We start from the raw sequence: 17627 nt of genomic DNA, 5'->3' as shown, positions 1-17627 counted from the left end.
TGAGTAGAAGTAGAAAATGAATATTTATTTAGCTTCTCTACAGGAGTCTGACTTAGGCTTGTGATTGATTTCAGAGACCAGAAACCGAACCAGATTTGGGCAAACTAACATGAGTTTATTGGGAGGACCCCCCCTGGAGTGCAGCTGGCAGGAGGCACAGTTGAGCCTTGAGGGGATGGCAGGGTGTCTTGGTTGCATTGCTCACCCCGTCCCTGTTCCCACCATAACCCTGTCTCACGCTAGGGGCCTGAATCACATGGTTTTCTAAGGCTCCTTGACCTGTGGGCTAGGTGAGGAAGAAATGGAAGAACTCTTCAGCCATCTGGGCGCTGGGAGTCAGCACACTTAAGATTCAGGTCCAGCAGCCTTGCTGTGCTGGAGGAGGGCACTTCAACCCACTCTAATATTCTTGCCTGGAGAATGCTGTGGACAGAGGAGTTTGGCAGGCTACGGCCCATAGGATCGCCAAGAGTCAAACACGACTGAAGCAACTTAGCATGCGTGCGTGCAGTGTTACCGTGTAGCCGTATTCCCATTTGATGGATGAGGAAGCTGGGTCCTGCTGAGGCAAGCTGTCTCTGACCACAGAATCTGGGCTTCTACCACCCACAGTGGCTTCCCAATCTCATCACTGGAAACAGCCCACGCTCCTGAGGCTGGCGCTGGGTCTCCAGGGCCATGCCTAGCTCAGCTTATTATCGCTGAGGCTTGGCGGCCCATCCTCTGCCCATCCCCACGCCCAGGCAGCCCATCTGCAGCACCAGGCTCCTTGTCAGGCGGTGCTCGGTGTAGTGCAGGGTCTCCCTGGGGGTCGGCCAGCTCCCACTGGAGGTCACTGACTCGCTGCTTTGTTTCTCTCCTCTCTGCAGCCGGGTCTTCAAGACGGACATGGAGCTGGAGGTTTTGCGCTACACCAATAAAATCTCCAGTGAGGCCCACCGGGAGGTAAGCTGGGCGCTGGCTCGTGGGATCTGCCATTCCGGGAGGGCCAGGGAAACAGCCTTGCTCTGTGTGGGCCGAGAGGGGAGTGTCGAGATGGACGAGGGGAGGATGGACGAGATGGAGAGGGGAGTGTCGAGAGTGGCACCGGTCCCCAGGCCACGCCAGCAGGCAGGAGTGCCTCTGCAGGCCAGATGCACAGTGCTGGCTCCTTACTGGTCCCCAGTGGGCACAGGACCTGCAGGACTGAGGCTCCCGCCTCAGTTTCTCACCTTAAGACCCCCACTCTCAGGGAATTTCCCAACAAGAAGTACCCCCTTCTGGGAGAATAGGACTCTCCCTCTTGGCATCCTGGCCGTCCCAGCTCCTTTGAAAGAATCTGTGGTCCTCCGGACTTCCCTGGTGGGGAGTTAAGAGACCACCTTCCAATGCAGGGGGTGTGAGTTCGCTCCCTGTTCGAGGAACTAAGATCCCACATGCCACAGGCTGTGGCCAAAAGTTTAAATAAATAAATAAAGCCTGTTACAAAAAAATAATCTGTGGTTCTTACCCGCTAATCAAGCACATTTATTACCATCATACATTTTCTGAAAACACCCTCACATGGGTTTTTCCCAAACCTTTTCCACTTTACCCGAAGGAAGTTTATTTCCCAAAACGAGTCCGGTTGAGTGGGCTAGCCCGGTACCTGCTCACTGTAGCCTTGTGTCAGGAGACGGATGGGGATCATTGGGAGCAGCAGAATCTGTTGTCCCAGTTCATGTTGTCTGTGTTTTATAAGGAGGGAAACCTTCTCGGATAGTTGCCATGGCCTTCCGAGCATTAAGAATTCACCCGACACATCTTGGTTAAATCTTCACTCGCCTGCCGAGGTGTTTATTGACTGCTGAATAGAAGTGCTCCGGAGTGGTTTAAATAAACTATATGACTTTGGAGCTTTAAAAAAAAAAGTTCTAATTTGTCGCATTTCTGCACCGCTGTGTGCACGTATCTTTCTTTTTTTTTTAAAGAAGAGATTCTTTGGGGAAAAGTGCTATACATTATTTATAAGGCAGTGTTACTTATCTCTTTAATACAAATGTCTTTGCTTAATATCCGTCCTCCAGGTAATGAAGGCTGTAAAAGTGGGAATGAAAGAATATGAGATGGAAAGGTAAGCTGCCGTGTTTCTCTGGGTAAAGATTAAAATGTAAGAAGCAGTAATTGATGCTCCCCGAGCGAGTAACAGATGAGGCGCGGCGGCCGGCGCACAGATTGAGCGGGGATTAGGGGCAGACTCGACGTCATGGGCAGAGAGGATTTCTCTCCTGACTGGGGCCACCTCCCTGCCTCTTGGCAGAGTGTTTGATGGTAATGGTCTTTGATTACTTTTCAGGGTGGTTTAGTGCCCCAGCATTCTACTCTTGGACTTTCTGCCATTTGTGGGAAACTTTACCAAATAGCTGCTATTGTGACTCTGAAAGCCGCTAGTAAAACAGCTTGCCGTTTTTATGTGTGAACACCGCCATTATGTCTGCTGTGCTTGGACGACTGGGTCGCGGGATGGCTAAGTGGCTCATAAAGCGTTCTGGAGGGCTCCGTCATCCTCTGGCTCCAATTAGGCTGAGCCCGTTGCCCCCTGGGGGCCTCGAGGTGGGGCAGGCGCTGCCCCACTATCCTGGGTGTGGCCTGGCCCCTTCCTCAGCCCCACTCTAGGACCCTGGGGTCAGCAGGCTGCTCCCCAGAGCGTGAAGAAGCCCTGCAGTCAGCCCCAAGCTGCCCCAGTGGCTGCCCTCCCACCCACCTCCTGGGGCAGGAAGCCCCCATTCCCAAGTCTCCCACCTGGGAGCCCCCATCCTGTGGAGAGAGGACACTGAAGAGGCTGCCTTTTTTTCACAAGTGACGTAATAAAAATGCATGTTTTGTCTCTACCACCAGTTCCTGGCACAGAGCTTATAAAACCTTTGAAATCCCCTCATAAAGAGGAGCATATGATTATTTACAATAAGCCCCTTTCCACCACACCTGAATTTATACTAATGAGTGAGTGAGTGTGAAAGTTGCTCTGTCGTGTCCAACTCTGTGACCCCATGGACTACACAGTCCATGGAATTCTCCTGGCCAGAACACTGGGGTGGTTAGCCTTTCCCTTTTCCAGGGGATCTTCCCAACCCAGAGATCGAACCCAGGTCTCCCACATTGCAGGCAGATTCTTTACCAGCTGAGCCACCAGGGAAGCCCAAGAATACTGGAGTGAGTAGCCTATCCCTTCTCCAGCAGATCTTCCTGACCCAGGAATCGAACCGGGATCTCCTGCATTGCAGGCAGATTCTTTACCAACTGAGCCCTCAGGGAAGCCCCTTATATTAATGAGGAACCCTCAGAATGGGAGGAGAGAGGCACCAGAGATTGAGACTGAGTTCTGGCTGTGATTTAATCAGTCGTGTATCTAAGGAGGTAATGGCACTTCCATAAAAGCCCTAAACCACTGAGTTCAGAAAGCATCTAGCATCTAGGTTGGCGAACGTGGGGAGGTGATGGGAGGGTGGCGCCCCTGGAGAGGGTTTAGAAGCTCTGTGCCCTTCCCCCCACACCTGGCCCTGTGCTGCTCTCCATTCAGCCCTTGCTGAGTTTTATCCTTCATAATGAAGTGGTTGTAGCAAGTAAAGCGCTTTCCCGAGCTCTGCAAGCCATTCTAGCAGACTGTGAAACCCAAGGTGAGGTTCGGTGGGAACCCCTGATTTCAGGCTGATCAGTCAGAGTTTAGTAAAGGAGGCCCGGACTTGGGCTTGGTGCCTGCAGAGGGGCCAGTTTTGTGGTACGGAGCCCTTAATCTGTGTCGTCTGCAAATAACTCCAGCAGTCAGTATCAGAAGGTATCACAGAGAACTGGAGTATTACTTAGTGTGGAAAACCCACTTATTTGATGTCAGAAATGTTGTGAGCACAAAAAAATGTTTTGCCCTGTACCATCCATCCTGGGCTGCCTGGCCTTGTGAGAGCTCAGTGCTGTGCCCCTTACCCCCTTGCAGGACCCAAGTCTACCCGAGGTGCCCTCCGGGTTGGCCTGCCTCCACACCCCTAGCCTATTCCGACAGCCCACCTCATCAGTGCAGGATGAGGGTGAGGCAGACCGAGTCAGCTGTGAGCATTGTGGACATTTATGGTCATCATCATCCTGGGCTTGGGGGGTAGGCATCTTTTTTTCAAAGTCTAATAACCTATAAAGAAGTCCTCTGTATTTCTCTCTTCTTATCCTGGGAGATAAGACGCTAACATGGCCTCAGAGGCCCCGCTGCTATGACTTCCCACGAGAGGGCACAGAATTGGTGAGTCATCAAGGACCCAGCCCTGTCACTCCTGCCACAGGAGGACTCTTGCCTCCCCATGGTCTCCTGCTGCAACATGGTATCTGCTCTAGGATTCCTATGGATGTGGGCCCTGGGTCAGGGGCCGGCCACTTGAAATACCTTCTTCCTGCTCCCTAACTCCCTGACCCCAGGCAATAGAGATCATTTTTTTCTTTTAATGAGAAATTTCAAATACTCCCCAAGTAGACTCACTGGAAGAGACCCTGATGCTGGGAAAGAAGGCAAAAGGAGAAGAGGACAGCAGAGGATGAGATGGTTAGATAGCATCACCGACTCAGTGGACGTGAATTTGAGCAAACTCCAGGAGATAGTGAAGGACAGGGAAGGCCAGCGGGCTGCAGTCCAAAGGGTCCCAAAGAGTCAGACATGACTTAGCGACTGAACAACAGCAGCAACAACTGCAGAAGAGTATAATGAACTTCCAAGTCCCCATCAGGGTTTTTGTTTAGTTTTGTTTTGCTGGAATGTTTCAAACCAAACCCCAGACATGGAGTCATCTCACCTGTAAATACGTCAGCAGGTGTCTCAGTGGATCAGGGTACTTTTTTCCTTTACACGTAACCACTGAGTAAGTTAACAGTCATCTTGAATATTACAAGTGTCTAGGTCACATTGTCTAAAGCTGTCCTTTTCGAGTTGGTCTGTGTGAGTTGGGATTCAGCATCTACATGTTGTGTTTAGCTGTCATTTGAAGGAGAGCCTCTTGACAAGCTGAGCTCTGGGGAGAGCTTACATTTGTCTCCACACTGCTTGGTCTCCCCCTGCCCCCGCCCCTTCCCATCCCAGGCTGGCCCCACTGCCGCCACCTCTGTATATCAGGGGTGGCCCTCCGAGGAATGATGTTGAGGCTCTGGGCCAGAAGCAGCCACCCTGAGGGCGATGAGGGGCATTAATCCAGCTCAAGTGCCAGGTAGGTACACTGTTGTGCACCTACGGTGTGATGTGCCCACCCTGCGGCTGGCCGTGAGGGATACAGATGGGAACTGGTGCCTGCCCTCGCGGCCTCAGCCAGGCAGGGCGGGGGGGCTTCTGATCTGTGGGTCCCTGACCCTGAGAGCAGGGGGTTCCTGGGGTGGAGGGTAGAGGCAGTTTTCCTCTTGGAGAAAAGCTGAGGCAGAGATGATGAGAACAAGAGATGGAGTCTGTTCCTGAAGGGCAAGGGGGAGGGGAGAGGCAGGGCAAATGACCTTGGGGAGCAGATGGTGTCGGCCCCCCCCCCGCCCCCCCCCCCCAATAGAGGCAATGGGAAGGTGGTTGTTCTGGGAAGGACTGGAGGTAGGAGGAGAAGGGGACAACAGGGGATGAGACGGTTGGATGGCATCACCAACTCGATGGACATGAGTTTGAATAAGCTCCAGGAGTTAGTGATGGATACGGAAGCCTGGCGTGCTGCAGTCCATGGGATCACAAAGAGTCAGACATGACTGAGCGACTGAACTGAACTGTCCTGGGACACCGCCACATCTTGGGGTGTCCCTGGCCAGATTTGAGGAGGGCGCCGCCTACTGCCAGTGCCACCGCTCAGTCTTCAGCGTTGAGGTGGGCCCACACCGCTGCCTCAGGCTCGCTCTCCCCACGGGCACGTCTCTGTCATGGCCCAGGTGGCCCGGGGTGCTGTTTTGTGGCCTGTGTCCTTGGAGCCTAGGAACTTCCCCTTGGAGGCCCCACCATCTCATTAATCTGCGGCGTCCGCACCACAGTTGGTGTCAGGAAATACACGTGGGTGAGTTAGATGGATGGGCGCGCAAGAGAAGAAAATGTCCTGAACTACTTTTCTCCTGTCGTCTCAGCTGGCTGTAAACTTCAGCGTTCTTCTCTTGACTGGGAGTGTGAGATCTCCTCTGAAGCAGGTGGAGGTTCCCCAGGAGGTGTGGTGCTCATTACACAGGCTGGACTGATGCCCGGGATGGTACAGGGCAGTGATTCCCCTGCAGGCCACTGACCCCTGGGCTGGAAGTCTCCCTAGAGTCTTCTGGACATTCTGCTGGGAGCATGGCCAAGCCCCAGCCCCACGGAAGGGGGGACTCAGGGCAAGAAGCACAGGTACTCTTGCAGGTCAGGATTGAAGGGGGAGGAGACGGGACTGACTTTCCGGGAGGAGGGCACACCACCCCCGGCACAGTGGTGCTCAGACCCAGACAGGGGCTGCTGGCCAGGAGACCTAGTTCTAAGCCTCATCTTCTTGTTTTGTTTCATCATCAAAGGTTTGTCATAAAATCTTCAGGGCACAGTGGAAAAATGGAAGCGACCCGCTGCCATTTATTAAGACTCCCCCCTCCTCCGCACTGTGCCTGTGAGCGGGGTTCCAGAGGAAATGAAAATCAGTTTCCGCAATTGAGGTGTCGTAAATTGTGTTAAACCGATGAGACGTTAATGTTTGGGTAAATTGGGCGCTAACGGCATCTGACTGCAGGCCCAGTCAGGCAGCGCGCTTTGCTGCCCCATATTATTTAATGTTAGTGGCGTCACCGGCTTGTAGTGGCCGGCGTGGGGCTGGCAGCTGAATCAATTACCTGCAAACACTAATTTAGAGCATGCTCAATTGGCTGTGTAAGCAGGTCCCGGTTCACATTTGCCACGAGGAGATTAATAACTTGACGTTTTTTGACAGTCTGGGACCTTAATTGAAATTACGCTCTCTTTCTCTCCACGTGGTGAATGGGGGCATTTCGGGCTCTTTCCCGGCAGCGTCCCTGGGGGTTGTGGGTGTCACTGAATAGGCAGAGGGGTCTGTGAGGGCTCCAAGGGACAAGCATCGTGTTGTCCTCCTCCCCTGGCTGGGTCTTGGCAGACCCCGAGCCTGCGTGGAGACCCCTGTCAGGGCCTGATTTTCCCTGTGCTCCGTCCCAGATGGCAGCCCGCAGTAAGAGTCTCCTCTCCTCTTTCAGTATTTGGTAGTGACCAGCTGTGCGGCCGGGCCGCTCTGGGCTCAGGGTGGCCTCGCTTCTTCCTGCCCTTTGGTCGGAGGGAGGAAGTCACAGTTCTGTGCGCCCGCTGGGCCCGGACTGGGGGTCGGGGGACGGGACCTGGCCTGAGGGGCTTCTCCCCAGGGCTGGAGGGGGGGCTCCCCCCCATATGCAACCCCCGCACATACACGTCACGCAGACACACCGCACCACTCATATCATACACACACTCTACCACACATCCTGTCTCACAAACACCCCACCACTTCCACCACACACACATTCCCCACTACCCACACCACATATCCCACACGTGCACACACACACTCCATCACATACTCTGCAACACATCCTCTCACAAACTCCCCACCACTCACCGTACACACACACACACTCACACACGCACTGCACGATATGCTCCACAGACTCACATCTCATCACATATGCACACACACCTAGCACTCATACCACACACACACTCTGCCACACATTTTGTCACACACACCGCAGCTCTCACATATATCACCCACCTCACACACACACACACACACTCCACCATATATTCTCACACTCACTTGCACTGCAACCCGCTCTCTTTCACAAACTCACATCCCATCATACACACACACACACCCCACCCCCCACACACATACCCTACATATACCACACGCCACGCCACACACTCACACACGAATTCCCTTCAAGCCATATGTTGCTGGATCTGCTGGTTGAGCTTTCAGTTTACCCACCCCAGGGAATAGGCTGCAAAAAAAACCCCCACAAAAAACCCTTGCTGTGTTCTTGTTAAACAAGGCCTATGTTGTTTGTTTTTCCTGAGGATTAGAAAATGTAACTCCAGTGAGGATAATTGGAAGGTGGGAGAGTTTACAGGAAGCTGTACAACCCTATGAACCCGTGGTGATTGTGGCCGCTGAGAGCGTAGGCAGGTGTGGAGAGTTCTGTCTCTCCCACCCAGGCCTCGCCTGCATGACTCCCCCCCACCCCCCCGCCCAAACTCTCTGCAGTGCCACCCCGCCCTCACTGGTCTGGACCAGCTTCTCAGATCTGCAGAAGCTGTGTCTCCCGCTCTCGGCCTGTGGCCCTCTTCTTCCTCAGTCCCTCCCTCGTGGTGCCCTGTAACTCCCGAGGGGCCATCTCTTAGACTCTCGGGCCTTCACGGTCCTCCTCTCACTCTGGGTCTTGCCCAAGGCTCTCCCTGCCCGCCACGGTAGTCAGGCATGGCCCTGTGTGTCTTTGGCCACCCCATGGGTCTCGCTGGAGATCCAGGTTTCGTCGGTGATGCGCATCACCCAGAGGCTCTCATTACTTCCTACTTTCCTGGAGGGTCTGGAGATGTCACCTGGAGTGATCCAACCTAATGTGCTCGCAGCCTGGACAAGCTTGGGCCCCTATGAGACTGCCCTCTGTTTATTACCCTGGGAAGGTACTAGACTTTTGCTTGGGGCCCTGGGACAGGCCTGGGTCCAGGCAGCCTCTGAGACTAGAGCCACTAGGCAAGTACAGGTGTAATGGGCCCTCTCCGTGGGCCCGGCTGCTGTCTGGGCAGTACCTCGCACCCTCCACAGCAGACCTCACTCACTCTCGTCCACCCCCTTGAGGGACGAGGCTGGGCCTGGCCCACTGAGACCCCCAGGTCTGGTGTGGCCAAACCGGCTCTTTGCCTTGGGTGTGTGAGGCTGCTGCGGGTTTCCTGCCAGCACTTCCTCGGCTGTTGGAGATGGACCACACACAGCCCACCACGAGGGGGTCAGGAAACCCCCATCTGTTTGGTGCACCCCTCAGGAAGGCCGTCCATGAGTCCTGCCCCCCCACCAGCCATGCGCGCCTTGGTGTTCAAGCTGAGCCCTTTCTGAGAAGTCGGGGCTGTCTTGGGTGGAGAATTCCTGGAATTCTGAACAGACTTGACCTCACCCTGGACCACCCAGTATCAGAGAGGGGAACTGTGAGGCTCTGCAGAGTTCAGTGTATGGAGTGTAGGTGGGCTTTGAGGATGGAAGGCTATGGGGATCTGTGGCTTGAAGCATGGATAGCTCATTTTGCTTGAAAAATAGCTGAGAAATGGGCACCTTTAGGACATAAACCAAGTGTCTGGTAAGTGGCTCAGACTGTAAAGAATCTGCCTGCAATGCAGGAGATGCTGGTTAGATCCTTGGGTCAGGAAGATCCTCTGCAGATGGGAATGGCAACCTGCTCCAGTATTCCTGCCTGGGAAATCCCATGGACAGAAGACCCTGGTAGGCTACAGTCTATGGGGTCGAAAAGAGTCAGACACGACTGAGCATCTAACACGTTCACTTTCAGGACAGAAACTAGACTGCTTGCTATTCAGCCAGAAAGCTCGAGAAGAACCGGAGGGAAGGGCTTCTGCAAATACGCACCCTGGTTGATGCAACCCTAATTAGAGCTTTTGGGGGCAAAGCCAACAGAAATAGGCATTTTCTTTTCACATGCCAGGGGAATTGCCCCTGGAGAACCTATTAAATAACAGTAGTACTGGTTGGCATCTTTATGGATTTGCCTCTAGTATGTCACCATTGAACCTGGTGCTGACTGTTGATTTTTGATAAATATTTATCATCAGTGTAAGGAAGTAGTGTTTTCTTCCTGGCTTACTAAGATTTTATCAGGAAAGGATGTTGAATTTTATCAGCCTTTTGTCTCTGTGTTTTAAGCAGTTAATAAACTTTTAACTTCAGAACAGTTTTAGATCACAGAGAAGTTACAGGAATATTAGAGACAGTTCTCTTTTTCCCCTATCATTAATGTGCTTGTGATATACTGTCATAACTAATGGGCAGTGTTGATACATTATTATTATTGAAAGCCTATACTTTATTCCAATTTCCATAATATCTTTTCTTTCTTTCTTTATTTGTGCTAGTGCAGCATGCGGGATCTTAGTTCCCTGACCAGGGATCGAACCCATGCCCCCTGCAGTGGAAGCCCTGAGTCCTAACTACTGAACCGCCAGGGAATTCCTTCCTTAGCTTTTACCTAATAACTTTCTTCTGTTCCAGGATCCCACGTTACATTTAGGCTCCCCTGGCTTGTGGCAATTTCTACAACTTCCCCTGTTTTCAGTGGCCTAAAGTTTTGAGTGGTCAGGTATTTTGCAGAATGTCCCTCAGTTTTAGTTTTTCTGATGTTTTTCTCCTGGTTAGACTGGAGGTATGTGTCACTGGGAGGAGGACCCCAAAGGAAAAGGGCCACTTTTATATCTCATCATTGTGAGAGTGCATGCTAGTGACCTGACGTCACTGATACTGACCTTGATTGCCTAACTGAGGTAGTGTTTGTCACGCCTTTCCACTTAAGCATACTTGTTTTCCCCCTCGTTATAGTGCATTCTTCAGAAGAAGTCACAGTGTGCAGCTCATGCTTACGGAGAGGGGGGTTATGCTCTGTCTCCTTGAGTGGGGAGTTATCTACATACACTGTTTATAATTCTTCTGTAGGGGAGATTTGCCTCTTGTTTCCTGTTTATTCAATGGCTTATTTGCTTCTATCTGTATGGATTCATAGATAATGTGTTTTGTACCTTGGGTTATAAACCAGTATTACACTATTTTATTGCTTAATTCGTTCCAACTTGGCCATTGGGGGTTCTTTCATTCGGCTCCTTTGTCCCTCTAATATACCCCATAATTTTGCTTCTTGAGTACTTCCTTACTTTCTGGCCCTGCAGGATGCTCCAGGCTCATCTTGTATATTTCCTGCTCCATCCCTCAAATCAGCCATTTCTCGGAGAAGCCCTGGCTGGCTGCTTTTATTGTAGCATGGTATCAGATACCAACACCGGGCACTGGGTGTCCCTTAGATGAATTTTGTGAGCAGACTTCCCAGTGCAGAGCCAGCCTGGCATCCCTGGTATACCTTACTTTGTTGTGGTGGATTCCTGTTTTAATAAGCTGCAGGACTGAAAGGGGAGGCAGTGTATTTCAGTGATTAGCGCATGGTCTCTAGAGACTGGTGTCCTGGGTTTGGGTCACAGTTGTGCCACGGTTTCCTCATCTGGAAGAAAGGATAATAATAGCACTTCATAGGATGGTTGGGAGGATTTGGTGAGTTGATACATGTACACTATATAGAACAGTGTAGGTAGTGAGCATCATAATGGTTGTTTTGATGATATTCTTTTACTAGCATTGTATGTAGGTTCCAAAATCAGGGATTGAGGTATACTTTTTTTTTCTTTAGCTGTGTTGTTTTTTTGAGATCATGATTTGGGAATCTCTCTACTTTTAACAGTTTAGAAAGCTGTCTGCTCCTTGAAGGTATAAAGAAGTCTTTTGATGCTGTCAGAACCCATTGTTTCTTTGGGGAGAATTTCTCTGATACCTTTTTAAGTTTCTCACAGCGATGTTTTATTCTGACTTTATCCCTCTTAAAGTCAATACAGTACATTTTCCTGGAAAGTTTTTGTTTTCATCAAGAATTTTGAACTTCTTAGAAGCAAGTTATCAGTTTTATTCTCTTAATTTTAAAAACTACATTCTCTAGGGAATTCCCTGGTGGTCCAGTGGTTCAGACACGGTGGTTTCACTGCCAGGGCCCAGGTTCAATCCCTGATTGGGGAACTAAGATCCTGCTAGCCACAGGGCGTGGCCCCCACCCCCAGCCCCACCCCCAAATTCTCTGTAACTGTAGTTGTATTCCCTTTCACAGTCTTGTTCTTTTTTTATTCATTAGCACTGTTAAAATTGTTTCAGTTTTATAGGTATTTTCATAAATCAGATATTAAACATATTTATTGGTTCTGCTTGTCTAACTCATGGATTCCTAGTTTCATTATTGATTCCTTTCTCCCTCCACTTCCTGACCTTGTTTTGAACATCCATCTTTTAACTTGTTTAGTTGAATCTAATTTTTTTATTTTTTCTCCTTTAATAATATGTGAATTTTAGCTAATATATTTTTAAATACTGCCTTGACCATATCCCAAGAGGTTTTGATTCGCTCATGTTTTAACCCCAGAAATGAGCTAAAAGCATTTCTTTTCATTTTTAGGTAAATGTGGTTTGTTAACTTTTTGTTATTGGTTTCTGGTTTTATCACCATTGTAGTGACAGATTGTGGTCTATGTGAATTTTGAGATTTTTCTTTGTGGACTCTGTAGACATCTTTTTGGTCATTATTTTATGGAATATTAGAAACTATTTTTTTTATTTGTATATTACTTACTTTGGTGTACATTAAATCAGATTTCTTATATTATTCCAATCCTCTGCCTCCTTCCTTATTTTTTATATTTAAGATTAAGAGAAATGGTTTTATGATTCTCTTTGTGATTCTTAGTAGCTTTTGTTTTGTTCATTTCCACCCCAAGTTGTTTGATGCATAAAGGTTGATGATTATGACATTATCGTGATATTTTACCTTTTTATGGCTTTTAAGAACCATTTTGACCTAATTAATCCTTTTCGTCTTAAATCTGACTTTAACTGACACTGGTTTTGCTATTAAATGTTTTCTTTGTGAAATTTGCATAATATATCTTTGCTTGCTCCTTTATTTTAAACTTTGTTCATTGGTTGCAGTTTATCTGTTCCAAATGGAGCCCCTCTAAGTGTTAGGAGAGCCAATGGCATCTGTGGTGATGACTAATGTGTTTGGTTTCTCATCAGAGTCTCCTTTGGCACATTCTGGTTTCTGTTCCGGCTTTGGGAAAAACAATTTTTTTGTCTTTGGAAAGTTGGTGAAATTTCCTTTGTTCTTTTTTATGCATTCCACTTTTATTGTAGAATTTATCTTTAAGTTAAGAAAAAATGACCTGTATTTCTCTCCATTCTCTACCTCTGTTAAAAAGTTGATTATGTTTATAGTTATTTAGTTGTCACTGTGTTACTGAATCCAGTGTGGACCTGTATTTTGCCCTGTGTTCCCCCTTTCCTCTAAAGTAGCAGTCCCCAGCCTTTCTGCCATGAGGGGCCTGTTTCATGGAAAAGAATTTTTCTACAGACCAGGGTGGGGGAATGGTTTGGGGTTGATTCAGGCACATTACACGTATTGGGCACTTTATTTCTTTTGTTATTAAATCAGCTCCACCTCAGATCATCAGGCATTAGATCTCAGAGGTTGGGGACCCCTGCTCTAAAGCATTTAGTTTAACCTTGAACATCAGAAGATCCTTTCCTTGCCTCCTGTGTGAAGGATGGCTTCCCAGGTATTGAATCTCTGTTGTTTGAAAATATTCCCTCCATTGTTGCTGAAGACCTTAGGCAAATCATATGCTCTTCCTCTCTAGGGAGCTGTTAATTTTCTTGTCCGATGCTTACAGGATTCTTTTTTGTTTTTGTTTTTTTAATTTTCTGTTTATTTCTTTTTGGCTCTGCTGGGTCTTTGCTGCTGTGTGGGCTTTTCTCTAGTTGTGGTACACAGACTTCTCATTGTGGTGGCTCTTGTTGCGGAGCAGGGACCCTAGAGCGCAGGGCTTCAGTATTTGCATCTCTCGGGCTCTAGAGCTCAGGCTTAATAGCTGTGGCCCACGGGCTTAGTTGCTACACAACATGTGGGCTCTTCCCGGATCAGGGATTGAACCCACATTTCCTGCATTGGCAGGCAGACTCTTTACCACTGAACCACCAGGGGAGTCCCGCTTACAGGATTCTTGTTGAGTGCAACAATATTTCCCAAGGATCCATGCTTCTGCCAGGCTCCGGGAGTCACGGTTCCGCCAGCCTCGCCAGCTGGGTGGGATCCCTGTAGGCAGCGCCTGGAGGAGAGGTGTGCATGGACCTCGTGTTAACTGACCACTCTCCAGCCAGGCGGTGTGTGTGTGTGTGTGTGTGTGTGTGTGTGTGTGTGTGTGTGTGTGTGTGTGTGTGTGTGTGCAGAGGGCAGCACAGCTCAAGTGGCAGGACTCCGGTCAGGTGTGTTCTGACTTAGGCCAGTGAAGGGTCGAACAAAGAAGCAGTCACACCTGCACACAGACCAGACGAGGTGGAGGAGGACACAGCCTGTCGACTGTGATCCAGGTGAGAGGTCCGGCGATGTCATCAGCTTCTCTGTGGGGTCAGGAGCAGCTGTGCCACCAGCAAGGACAGGCCGGAGGCAGTGGCCACACACACTCAAGTGAGTGTGTCATGCACTGTGTATTTCCTGTCTGTTACCCTGTTGGTCACTTCCCAGGCGCAGGCATTTATCCCCCAGGTCACGTTATCTGAGACTTGTGATGGAATTATTTATCATGTCACCCTGGACAGGTTTCACACCCCCATCTTTCTGTGGCTTCCTTTCTTCTTAGTTAACAGGACCCGTTGGGTGCCAGCAGCTGTGTAGACAAGCCTGGGGTCGACCCTACGATCTCCCGAATGGTCTAGAAACTGACTCTCTAATCTGGACACTGAAACCTTTCTTCTCCTCAGGGCCTTCATTCCACAGGTATCGGGTCACTGGCCATTGTCTTGGGGCTCTCATCTTTTCTCTTGCACTTCCTCATTGGTGGAAAGTTTGCGGACTTGTCTTCCCTTTCACTTCCTGCCACCCCCTTCCAGAAGCTTTGCTCCTCCCAAATACACCCGTTTTATAACCTGGCCACCATTTCTGTGGTCTTGGAGAGCCCCTCCCTATTACGGCCCCTTCTCCATCCATGACTGTCAGCTCTGGCTCTTCAGATATGCTGTCCTTGTGGATCCCATAAAAACATGGGCTCAGGACTTACTTTAAATTTCCTCCCGTTTCCCACAGGGAGAGATTCTCTCTGGCTCCTTCTGTACCGCTGAAAACCATCTGATTGATTCTGGGATGCCGGGTGCTGTTGAAATGGCTCAGGCCCAGAAGAAAAGGGGAGGAAGGTTAGGGTTGCCTGTGGATTCACTTTCAAGATGAGCCACTCAGAGGTGCTGAGGAGGGCATGAGCCACACCAGGGGTGCATCAAGCTTCCGCCCTGGTCGCTGCTGGAGTTGGTTTAGGCCATACCCCCTGAGCTGGCCTGCCTCCCCCTGGGGTCCTGGTGAGATTGGCCTGCAGCCCCTGTGGGTTTCCAGAAACTTCTGTCAGGTTAAGGTCTTGTAGGAGAGGGGTTAGAACCTTTGGTGTCCCCACTATTTTCTAGCAAGATCAAATCCAGAGGTTGTATACTGGTGGGTAGCCCTTTGGGCCGGACCCAGGGCATAGGCAGAGTGAGTTTAGCCCACACAGTGAGATTTTTTGGCTTGTTCTGGTCATTCTAATTCAACAATTGTGTTGGAGAAGACTCTTGAGATTCCCTTGGACTGCAAGGAGATCCAAGCAGTCCATCCTAAAGGAGATCAGTCCTGGGTGTTCATTGGAAGGACTGATGTTGAAGCTGAAACTCCAATACTTTGGCCACCTCATGTGAAGAGCTGGCTCATTTGAAAAGACCCTGATGCTGGAAAAGATTGAGGACAGAGGAGAAGGGGATGACAGAGGATGAGATGGTTGGATGGCAGCACTGACTCAATGGACATGAGTTTGGGTAAATTCTGGGAGTTGGTGATGGACAGGGAGGCCTGGCGTGCTTCAGTCCTTGGGGTCACAAAGGGTTGGACATGACTGAGTGACTGAACTGAACTGAATTCAACAATTAAAAATCAGGAAACTTCTCTGGGTTTCCCTGGACATTGAAATTAATTCTTGGGTGGGAGCTCCCACAGAGCAGCAGCCCAGTAGGGCAGAGTCCTGCTGCCTTCCCCAGCACTAAGGCAGACCCTGCCCCCACCTTTTCTCGTGGCTCTCATGCCTCTGGTTCTTTCATAGTTGAGAAAGATTTCTCAAGCACCAGTGTCTCTATAAAAACACAGGAAAAGAGAAGATAGTCAAAGGGGTCATGTATTTTGAGAAAAATGGGAACACTATGGGGAAAAAAAAAAGGCCACTCTCATATTTTGTGTATAAATCTCTGGTCAACTTCACTCCTTTACAGGTTACCAGCCAGGTGCCCTTAGGCCTCTGAGCAGGTCCTGGCCCTCAGCACACCTGGGAGTAGCTTTTCTGCTTTTCCATATAGGAGGAACCGCATGGCAGATAGATGGGGAGGGGGTGCTATGTGTAGGCCAGGGGCCCATCTTGGAGGGCAGTCTTCGCTGCCTGGGTCTGATGATCAGAACAATCACTCAGGGTCTCAGGAGCGTCTGGTGAGAAATTACCCTGCAGGAGCCATTATTTCGGTTTGGCTCCCCAAACAAGCAAAGAGTTGTGATTTTGCTGCAAGGTTTGGTGCCGGTTTTTAGAATATTCTCATCCAGACCTATTACATTCTGGTGCAGAAAGATGCTCCCTGTGGGAGCAATTATTCTGGGCTGGGAGTTTTTCCCTGCTAACTCTGAATTCTGTAGATGTCATGAAGGATTTAATCCAGGAACTCTGAAAGCCCGTTCCCATATCTGCCAGCTGACTTGTGTGCTTTTAAAACCCAGAGGTAATTGATGGTGGAACCATAGAGAGACTTTCCCGCTTAGAGGTTCCAACATCAGGTGCCATGCAGGAGTGCCCCCACCTCCACCCACCCTGGGCCAGGCCAGTCTCTGTGCCCTGCACCAGGGCTCCCCTTGGTCCCTGGCCTGGAGGGTGGGCAGGTGCACCTCTGACCTTCTCTGGTTTTGAAAAGGCCTGCCATGGCCTCTCCTCCCACTGCTGCCCCAGAACAGGGGAAGAAGAGTGCAGAGTTGGGTGGACGGTCAGGAGATGGGCTCTTGCAGCTCCCATGGACCTGGGACTTTCCGCATGCTGTGCTTGAGGCTTGGAGGACATGAGGATGTCTGGGAACCAGGCTGCCACTGCCCGACTGGGGGCCAAGTCCAGTGTGGGTGATCGACCTCAGGTCAGGGATCTGGGCTCACCTGTTGTCCCTGTGGAGTGTCCTGGGTTCCTTCAGGCCCCTGCACTGCCAGGACTCAAGTTCCCTCTGTCCCTTGCTTCTCCAAGGAGAGTAAGATGATGGCTCTGCCCTTGGTCACGGCCCTGGGCAAAAGGTTGGTGTCCTCTGGCCCGCACCTGCAGGAACCTGGTGTGATTACCGCCTCCCCCAGACTCAGCGGGCTGCGTTTATGTCAATTCCACTGTTTTGCTGGAAAGTCTAGTTCTGCAGCGGCCACACCTCATCCCCCTCTGCTCCAGCATCCTGCATCTATGCTTCCCACCAGCTCGCCCTCCCCGGCATCCTCCTCGAATGTGTCCCACCCACACCACCAGGCTGCGCTCCTGACTGCTCCTTGGGTCCCCTCGCTTGCTGCGTGGCAGTCCCCTGCCTTCTGTGTCCAGGCCTGGGCTGCGGCTCTTCTCATGTCCTGACCTTCAGGAGCAGCACAGAGGCCTGGGTGTCCTGGCCAGGGCTGGGTACGCTGTACCTATCCCTCCAGCCTGGCTTGACCATGGCTTCTTGGTGGACATTCCTGCCCATCCAGCCCCCTGCACAGGCAGGCACCTGGTAGCTTTTGGGGTCGGGGCCTGG

At 50.4% G+C, this 17627-nt stretch overlaps 1 protein-coding gene across 2 annotated transcripts in view; it reads left to right on the top strand.

Moving 5' to 3' along the window:
- PEPD (peptidase D) overlaps positions 1 to 17627 on the top strand; it is a 118632-nt gene that overhangs the window by 43052 nt on the left and 57953 nt on the right. For both annotated transcript variants that reach the window (XM_065925768.1, XM_065925767.1), the window contains exons 8-9: positions 870 to 945; positions 2046 to 2092. In XM_065925768.1, the coding sequence (XP_065781840.1) occupies positions 870 to 945; positions 2046 to 2092 (123 nt within the window). The remainder of the gene's footprint in view (positions 1 to 869; positions 946 to 2045; positions 2093 to 17627) is intronic.

This window comes from Muntiacus reevesi, chromosome 2 (assembly GCF_963930625.1).
Source record: "Muntiacus reevesi chromosome 2, mMunRee1.1, whole genome shotgun sequence".
Classification (NCBI taxonomy): Eukaryota; Metazoa; Chordata; class Mammalia; order Artiodactyla; family Cervidae; genus Muntiacus; species Muntiacus reevesi.
This window is presented reverse-complemented; position numbering and strand designations above follow the sequence as displayed.